Source organism: Etheostoma cragini, chromosome 2, assembly GCF_013103735.1.
Source record: "Etheostoma cragini isolate CJK2018 chromosome 2, CSU_Ecrag_1.0, whole genome shotgun sequence".
Lineage (NCBI taxonomy): Eukaryota > Metazoa > Chordata > Actinopteri > Perciformes > Percidae > Etheostoma > Etheostoma cragini.
The window spans coordinates 21,114,165-21,123,973 of NC_048408.1; the positions used below are offsets into that span (position 1 = coordinate 21,114,165).

Genomic DNA, 9,809 nt, shown 5'->3' on the forward strand with positions numbered 1-9,809 from the left:
TGTGTGTGTGTGTGTGTGTGTGTGTGTGTGTGTGTGTGTGTGTGTGAGCAATGGGGAGAGAAGCACAGAGCTACACACTGGGAAAGAGGACATAAAAAACAAAGACATAAAGTGTTGAATTCTGAGGTCAAAGGTCAAGTGTGTGACTCACATGGTAGAAAACAGGAAACGGAGAAGTGGTGTATATCCAGTCACTTCCCTCATCTTTACAGCAGGAACAAAGCGTTTCAGACTTCACTGAAGTGACTTATCAATGATGATAGGAAATCGAGTGGAACATGAGTGAGTAAAGATTGCAAATACTCTGCTCACTGCTACTAGCATTACGATCCTGCTCTTTAATGTGTAACTAGCAGCAGTTATCCGTCATGGTAATGTTACGAAGAGTTAAGGAAACTCGATTTTTGCTGTTTGGAATCAGGACAGAGCAACAACAGTTAAAATTAAGCAATGCATGATTTTTAACCCTGTTTGATCAGTTTGTTCTACAGTTCAGATAGTTAGATTATAGTTACCTTTTTGTTTCTCCAGAGTCTCCACAGTTAAGGACTGTCAAAACGGAATCTCTATGGAGCTCTTCCTGCACCTTTCACTCATACCAGCAGTAAGTTGTCCATCTCTTTTACCGGGGATATGAACATTCGGCTGGAGAATATGAGACAAGTTGAACTGAACTAAACGGCTTTCCCTAAATTTCTACAGACAACAAAATTAACTTGATTTGTTTCCTGTCAATGTTCTAGTTTAAGAGGAAGGGAAATATTCTCAGAAACACTTAATCCATAAGTGTTCCTGAAACATTAAAGATTACTACATTTGGAGATACATAATTTCTACAGGACAGCAAGGAAAATGAATTGTTCCATACATGGTAATGCCATATGCATCTTATATTTACAGCTGTTGGAAATTGCCATTCTGTGTTCACCATATAAGCAAATGATAGAGGGTGTCTTGGAATACCGTCAAACTAAAAAACATTATACAACCAAAAACTGCAACACAAGCACAACACATACCTGTACTACTACATCTACAATGAAGTATTTAAGAACGTCATCAACCTTCCAGGGACTGCAAATGAAACTGATCCTGTATGGTTACATCTGGCACATTTACATGTTGGACTTGAGTGCTTATGTTAATTAACATGCATTGTCCTTTATTAAATAAAAAACAAACAGATAAGCAAGTAGGTGTAGCAGCTTGATCACAACTACTTTGATAGGAAACCCGCAAGGCTGGTGATGCACAAAGTGTGAAACCTTGGTTTTTACAAGATAGCCTCTCAATTCAGTGAGTTTTGTTGATATATTACGTATTGATTTTTTTTCTTTCAGGTTGTGATCTTAGGGGTGCTCTCATTCCTCCAGAAGAGAGCCCAGAAACTGGCCATCGATCACAGACTGCCCTTCCTGCGGGGACGTTTTGCCATTGTGGTGTAAGTCAAAAGCAGCAACAACATCTAGGAATGTCAAGAGAAAAAGAGTAACGATATTTTTTTCAATAACACAACTAAAGTATTTGAAGCCGTAGTGCGTAGTTTCTGTCTCCTCCATAAGGAGTTCTGAGTGATGACAAATATGCGGTCTATGCCTCCCCCTCCTTTGTCCACACAGTTGCTATGTAGCCAAGGAGAACATAGAGGATTAAAAAAATCATGAACTCTTCAGAAGAGGAAAATTATCTTTACTTGAGTTTCTGCGCACGAGAGTTGCTGGAAAACACCAATTTCCAAACAAAGCCATGCTGAGAAATAATAGAGATGGTTTTGAGGAGCCCATAGTAGCCTATTAATTATCAACTCAACGGGCAAGGGCTTGAATGTAACGGATGTTGATTATCATAAAAAGTCAAGCACTAAAGCTTTAAATATCGTGCTGAAGTTGTTAGGCAGCTGAGTCATATAACTTCTATCCATATTGTTTTGATATACTGTAAATCAGCCTGATATATTTTAGCAATGTGTTAATCTTAATGATATCACTGTGTCCCAGGCCTTTGGATACTATAGGCAGCCTCAGTAATCGTTGGTCTTATGGGTTTGCATATGGTGCCGTGTCCTCCAGCGTCCTTCTGCTCTTTTCTGAACATTACATCCCCTTCTCTTTCCCGGCCTGGGCCCGAGGTACTTCCACTGTTTGCCATTGTTATTTAGGCTCTATAATCAAACCTGTGTACCTTACAGTTACAAGAAATAAACACTTTGTCGGATGTGATGTTTTCCTAATTTTTCTCCTCAGCTTTAGTGTATCTGGTTGGAGCTTTAGAGGTGGGCCTGGTCTTTTTCCCTTTCTTTGCCTGTCTGTCGACACCTTTCAGAGCGGCTGGGGCAGTTCTGGGAACAGTCTACTCTTTGGCCTGGTAAATGTACTGTATATGTCTCAAAATGTGAAGTAGTGCAGCAAAGGGTTTCTTTCACTACTATGTGTCTGTTACACAACATTGTAAAAAAAGAATTCAAAAAGTGTATATGATGGTTACTTGAGTTTGAGTGTATTAGATTTCCCGCTCCCAATTAAAAGCTGAATAAAAGCAGAATTTACATTAATAAAGAAAGTTTAAAAAGACTTACAAAATATATAAAAGAAATTTGGCTGGATTGATAGATACATGGGTTGATGTGCGGATGATCACATTTTACTGGTCTTTGAAAATAAATCACGTCCTGATGTTTTTTTTTTTAGGATAATTGTTACAGTCTGGGATTCATTCACCTGTCCCAGTGGTAAGGTAGGTGAGCAGTGTAAGCTAGTGTAAATGTAATGTGCCTTTTGCTTCCACCAAGGAACCATCCTCTTCCTATACCTGAATAAATGAGACTCTATAAAACAATCAGTTATTAATCATTAGCCTGTTGTTTTTAGTTGAAACATAATTAAAAAAACATCACTTTGTGTGTGTGTGGTTTTAAAGATTCTAGGTAGATACCAGAAGTGGATTGTCCAGTGGCCCTGCATCCTCTCCCTGATCTTCCTTTTAGGACGATTTCTTTACATGCTGGTTAAAGCTGGTCGAATTCATCTGCAAGTGGAACAGGAGGTCAGTATGCCTAATGTATGAAAATATTGAAATTACTCTTGCCATGTTTTTTCCCCAATGGATAATGACCCAATGATCAACAGACTACTTAAAACTTGATGTAACATTTATTAAGACATTTATACAAAACATTGTATTCTGTTGCATTTTCTTCTCCCTCCTAGTAGGGTCTAAAATGATTATACAACAGAATTTTCTGAATAATAAACTCTGTATGACTAAATCTGCTGCCAGGGCCCTGAAGAACTGATTGAGCAACACCAGGTACAGCATGTTAAGAGACTGCTGAGGAAAACACCTGCAGACAGGTAGAATACACACTCATACACATGTTCACCAATGTTGCTTTCATGTGTCCCTTGTCAAACTGGGTATTTTCAGTTATTTTTCTTGTAAAGAGATCCACTATTTCATTTTTCCACCAGTTTACCAAAAATTAAGAACAGTTAAATGTATTAAAAAACATAACAGTACTTTACATAATATTACATATACATTTGTTTTCCTACATTTCACTCACCAACCACATACAATTTATTTCAGTAAAATTCAGGAACTTATCTGTTTACATTATTAAACCCATATGTGTCAAATCACATCTATCTCTTTTCAAAGTGAGTTCATTGTTGCATGGTCATGCAGACTTCCAGAAAACGTTTGGTGTTTTCAGGTGCTCCTGGTAGACACTAAAACCCAAGATTTGGGACATTTCTATACACACATACATGCAGTATATACAGTTGATTTGAAACCCCTAACTTGATTTGACACAGCTGATTTGACACAGTTGATTTGACATCCCTTTCTTTTGTGCAGTGAGACCCTCAGCTGGTTCCAGCGCAGAGTGTATGAGTGGGACCCTTACTTCAAGTTTCCCAACAGAATCATCGGCACTGCCATTATATCCCTCATAGGACTGTATACGGTACAGCAAGACTTCTCTTATGTTAAGTTATGTAAACCAAATGTCTCATCCGTGCACTTTGTTTTGGAAAAGTGTTGCACAAACAACTTATTTGTAAGTCTTCATTTGCATTATTGTCATTTCTCTAGGTGACATTGGTAGACTACAGTCTCAGTAATATGACTTTTGACAGAATAGACAGGTGGAAGACTACACTAAAACAGCTAGTTACGTCTTGTAACCAGACTGAAGCGCTCGGAGTCATGATACCACAGCTGGAAGAATTCATCAACGTGGCTAGGAGTGAGTTGGTCTGCTCCCCCCTAATAGTCTGTTTGATTAATGCTCCATTCATGTGAATAGTGGACATTGGACAATTGCAATTGCCTTGCTTCCATAATTCTAAAAATTTCCAATTAGAAAAAGCCTCATAAATCAAACTAAGTAAAGTTGTTGTTATTTCTTTTATTCCAGAGTCTTGGCTAGCTACCACCATCTTTTCTACTCTCAACTCTGTAGCCTATTGCTTCCATGTCTTAGCATGTTACAGGTAACAACCTTAAAATATCTGAAATAAATTAAATGTATTGGAATTGTAAGATAAATGTCCCAAAAGAAGTATAGAAATGGATTTAATTTATAGGAAGTTAGATATAATTTCTAAAGCATACAACAACAACAACAACAACAACAGCAACAACAACAAAAACATACATGAGTGGTGTACTGTTGCCATCATAGAAAACACATGAAGAGGCTGTGGAAAGGGCAGAAGGGTTTTCTTCCTGAAAAGTTTCACAACCCTAGATCTGCTGTCAGCGTAGTAAGTAGCACACACACACACACACACACACACACACACACATACACACACACACACACATATACACAAGGCAAATGCAAATCAAGAATGCAAATCAGATTCTGATCGGGCACTAAACTCAAAACCAGCAATCACTAGTGTGACATTGGCCACAGTGTAACAGGTCATGATGTTTGTGTCACAGTGTAGGATCCACACATTTTTGAAAAATGTGCACCTCACATTATAATCCATATGGCCACTGCACCCCACAAGCAGGTTCTACTGAACATACACATTTGCAAGTTTCTGAAATATTTCAATGTGTGAGCATGCATTTGAGTGTTTCAAATGTGCAGGGCATGTGGGTTCTTTGCATGTGTAAAAGTTTGCATCTCGTTTTATTTGCCTTCTTGTTTTATGCATTTTAAACAAGTTTTATCTTTCAATTTCCACAGGCTTCCATTGCAAGATACTCTGGTTGGCAAATAGCATTCACACTCTGGGGTAAGACTTTTATCTCCTGATATACATGAAGAACTGACATTTAATGCATGCTTTGAAAAAACAAAAACAGAAGCTTAGCAGATGTGCATAGACACATCCTACGGTAAGGGACTGAACCCAACACTTGTCTTGCTGTTGTTTCTCAAAAGTGGGATGTTTTGAGAAGTCTAAGAAAAGAGAAGGAGGGAAAGTATCCATTAACAGCAAGCTTTGGGCAGTTACTTACTTTTCAGTGATCAAGACCATATAATGGATGCAATTATTATCTCAAGTCAAATCATTATAGACATGTGGTGGTTGAGAAACAACCCACTCAGCCATTACATTTGTGGATAGTGGTTATGTTGAAATCTTTTTTAGTAGCATGAATATATCTGCATATCTGTAAATGTCCTATCATACAGAAAAGAGTAGTTTTGAGAATGAAATAGAACAATTATAAAACGCAGCAGACAGTAGCAACAGGACAGTTCCACTACATGAGTAAAATGTGAATATAAGCACCATAAAGAGAGATTAAATGAAATAATTGGATGTCTCTTCTGTATTTTCTATTTAGGGTTCCTGATTGTCCATTTTATTTACTTCCTGTTTGCTCTGCTGTTGGTCTATTTGGTGGTTCTTCCTATAAAGCATGGAAAAGCACTGATCATGCTCACCAACCTAGGGGTTATACTGTAAGTATGCTTTCCCTGTGGTTGTGGATATATGACGGTATATGAATGGATGGTTTGATTGATACAGTGGTTGATATATTTCTCCTGTTTCTCTCAGTCTGACCATCGGTCTAGTCATCGGCCTGGTGATTCTCCAGATAGTTCTGGTTCAGATCTTTTTCCTTCAGGACAAAGTGTCTCCCACTGATAAACAAAAACCTTTGGCTCTTAATAACAGGTGGTTACTTTTTAATATGTGTATTATGTAAGAGCGGGCCATCCAACAAAGGTCCTTCATTTGCCAGAAAACATTGACTGTTGAAAGGGGAAGTGCTGGTCATAAAGGCCATAACAGTAATAAAATACTAACTGTAGACTGGTGTTGAGGTCATATTGTGATAGTGAAGCCATAAAACTTTTTTTACTTAATCAGTAGTGTAAAGTAGCTTTGATGACTTGTTGAAATATGCAGACAGACTATGTGATGGTGTTTTTACAATGTTAAAAATGTTTATGTCAAATGTTAATGACATTTTTGGCTTGAAATCAAAGTTTCTCTTCCCCCTCTTCAGAAAGGGGTTCCACTGCTTCAACTACTTCTTCTTTTTCTACAACGTGGTGATGGGGATCACCAACTGCATAGTGAGGTTGCTGTGCAGCGTTGTGGTGGGAACGTGGCTTGTGTCACGCTTAGACCGGACCATCATGCAGAGAGGATATGAAACCATGGATGCAGGTAAGCTTAACTTTCAACCAAAACGTGTGTAGACATCTTGGTTTAAGGATTTAAAAAGTTAAGTCTCCACATTTATAACCATAAAATGTCTCAGCCAAACATCTATTTCTTTTTTACATAACGTGACAGTAAATAAGAGACTCATCGTTTAATATACTCATCATAGATACATAATCATTATCATCATTGTTATTTGGTGTGGTTCATCAGGTTTACATTGTAGATTTTCATTCATCCTTGAAGATTCTTTTTTCCCAGTATCTTTCTTCCAGCATGTTGTGTGGTGCATACTTCTCAGACACAGGTTGTTGAAATAAAAATAAAAATGAAACTTCTTGCCTGTTCCAGGCTACAGGACTTGGATTGGGATGATCTTTGCAGACCACTATCACAACAATCCAGTCATGTTATGTTTCTGCCAGCTGCTGGTCTCCAACACGCTGAAGAAACACACTGCATCTGCATACTCCACGTTCCGCAATGTGTCATCTGGTCAGTAGTGTGTGTGTGTGTGTGTGTGTGTGTGTGTATGTGTGTGCCTTGCACATTGGGGCCATCAGTCTGAGGGACTGAAGGAGCTGCTGTTTATCACCTTCAGGAGGGAGTGGAGCGGGTGTGCAGGGTTAGTCAGTATTGATCCTAGTTTATTCAGTGTTCTGGCACCTGCCATCCGGTGTGTGTGTGTGTGTGTATGAGGCTGTTTGCAGCCCTTGCATGAAAAATCATCTACTAAATAACTACTGCCTGCACCTGTACTTTAAGATACTCATTTTTTCTATTACAAATTTTTCTATTTTTGTTATTGCCACTCTTCATTCTAACCCCAACCGGCCCGTCAGACACCGCCTACCAAGAGCCTGGGTCTGTCCGAGGTTTCTGCCTAAAAGGAGGTTTTTCCTCGCCACTGTCGCACTGTTGCTTGCTCTGGAGGAAACTACTAGAACTGTTGGGTCCTTGTAAATTCTGGAGTGTGGTCTATCTGTATAGTGTCTTGAGATAACTCTTGTTATGAATTGATACTATAAATAAAATTGAATTGAATTGAAGTGAATTTAAGATGCACCAGGTGACCAAACTAATTTCTTCTTTTAAATTAGCTCTCAAAATGCACTTTATTGCATTTATGCAATTTCATTGTTGATGCTTCATCAGAACTTGTGCTTTGTTATTATTAATGTTTGTGTGTTTGTTTCATCATTATGTATTTCTTAACTTCCAGTTTTCTAGTTTATTAGTTTTTCACTTTTGTCCAGAATCCGCAGTGAACAACCGGACCATCAGGCGTTGGATGTTGTTTTATACCTTACTGAGGAACCCTCATCTAATCCTGCTCAGAAAGCACCACCTCTCCTCATCTTCATCATTAAACACATCATCATCTCCCCAGTCGAACACTCTAGTGCAAGCTTGCTTCATGGCTTCTCAAACACAGAGTCATCAAGCAGAGATCACAGTCACACCAGCAGAAGGCTGTTAATGACACATTTCCATTGATTGTGATCATGTAAAAAAACATAGGTTAGAATCCCAAATTGTTTATGTGGTTTGGTGGTGGATGCCCATGGGGTGGAAGGAGTACTGTGGTGTTTTCAATGACATTTCAAATTGTTGAGCACCAACATCTGACTGAAAAGATATATTCTAGTAAATGTTCATCAATAATTATGTCACCATTCTATCAGCAGGAGACATTTAATTTCATGAGATCATGTATCACAAAACGATTGTATAGGTTGAGTTTAAGGGGTTTAATAAGTGTGTTGTTGTCTGGAATATGTACAATTTTATTCACTCTTGAGTTCAGACTGTTTATGCCCCGCTTGTATCTTAACTCTGTAAAGTCTAGACTTCAATGATTTTCAAGCCAAGGAAAACTTAACTGGAAGAAAGACGGATCAGGAACCCCCTACTACATATTGTTTAAAATTAGTTGCGCATTTAAAACTGGACTTACAATAACATGTTGTGCAACCTAAAGCCATTATACATTTTAGTGCATTGACTACTAAGCTATTAAAATCATATTTGGCATGATATTATAAATCATGTTTTAATGTTAAACATACATGTGGCACAGTGAATAATTTGGTATGAACTGTATCTGTGGGTGGGTACTTTAGAAATTACTTTACCTACATGCCAGTAAGCCAATCTTTATATTTGCTAATAATATACATTTTAAATTTTCTAAATAAAACTTTCAAAACATTAAGAATTTTTGGCGGCCCCCTGCAGTAACTCTGAGGACCCCCTAGGTGTCCCGGACCCATTGTTGACGATCTCCAGTATAGACCTTGACCGACAGTCACTAGAACCAATGAAGCATCTATTAAAAAATGGATGTGATGCACTACAGCAGGCCATTTTTCCATCTAACAACGTTTTTTAGAACTAAGATCAAGTGAGTTATACAGACATTCTGCTTGTCATTCTAGGTTGTGTTGCAAAACGTAACTAGCTAAAATGTGTATACATAGGTCCATGCTGTATACTCTCAATAATCATTTTAGTGGCACCTCATGGTGGTCATGCAATTTGTTGACCTCTGCATATGTTAGGCCTGAAACAAGTAAGCTTCTACTGTGTTGGAAGTTTTTGCTGCACAAACAAATCTGCTCGGGGAAAAAAAATGTAAAAGGTGCATTGGTGAATGTGATTTGAATTCATGTTAACTTTGAGTAAGATTTCCGACAGCACATAAAAGCAACGTTATTTAAAAATAATTATCTAATGACCGTTTTCTGCAAGATAGTTGTTGATCACCTTAAACGTTATCCATTGAGCTTGTTAGATTCTCATTAGATAAATGTGAAGTATATGGGTCAGTGGTCAGTGTATCTTTTGGTGATTCGATTTTCCTTTCATAAAACCAGCATTAAAAAACAAAAAACATGTGGTTGTTTGATTTTTGTTTTAAAATAGGCTACAAAATTTAAAATGGAAATACAATTTTGAGACTCATTAGCCTCTCTGGGATAATTTAGTCCAGATTTGACAAGTCTAGTGGTTTTGGATCTGAACGTTCAATGTGGTTATTCGTAAACTAACTTCAATTTTACGCTTCCCTGAAATTTCCCTAATCGGAAGCATAGACCGTTAAAATAAATGGACAGAGCATGTGTGACGTCACCCATTGGTTTGTGGGGATCAGAAATGAGTCGT

At 37.9% G+C, this 9,809-nt stretch overlaps 1 protein-coding gene across 1 annotated transcript; it reads left to right on the plus strand.

The window, feature by feature from the left end:
- The first annotated feature begins 58 nt into the window (after window positions 1-58).
- Window positions 59-8,704, plus strand: stra6l (STRA6-like). Its single transcript, XM_034860107.1, has 18 exons — window positions 59-282; window positions 532-604; window positions 1,341-1,441; window positions 1,998-2,128; window positions 2,244-2,364; window positions 2,688-2,733; window positions 2,917-3,042; window positions 3,277-3,350; window positions 3,859-3,967; window positions 4,096-4,249; window positions 4,421-4,496; window positions 4,688-4,769; window positions 5,207-5,255; window positions 5,815-5,932; window positions 6,030-6,149; window positions 6,484-6,647; window positions 6,996-7,139; window positions 7,901-8,704. Exons 1-18 carry the CDS (start codon window positions 254-256, stop codon window positions 8,122-8,124), a joined length of 1,941 nt encoding a protein of 646 aa, XP_034715998.1. The 5' UTR covers window positions 59-253; the 3' UTR covers window positions 8,125-8,704.
- The last annotated feature ends 1,105 nt before the right edge of the window (window positions 8,705-9,809 follow it).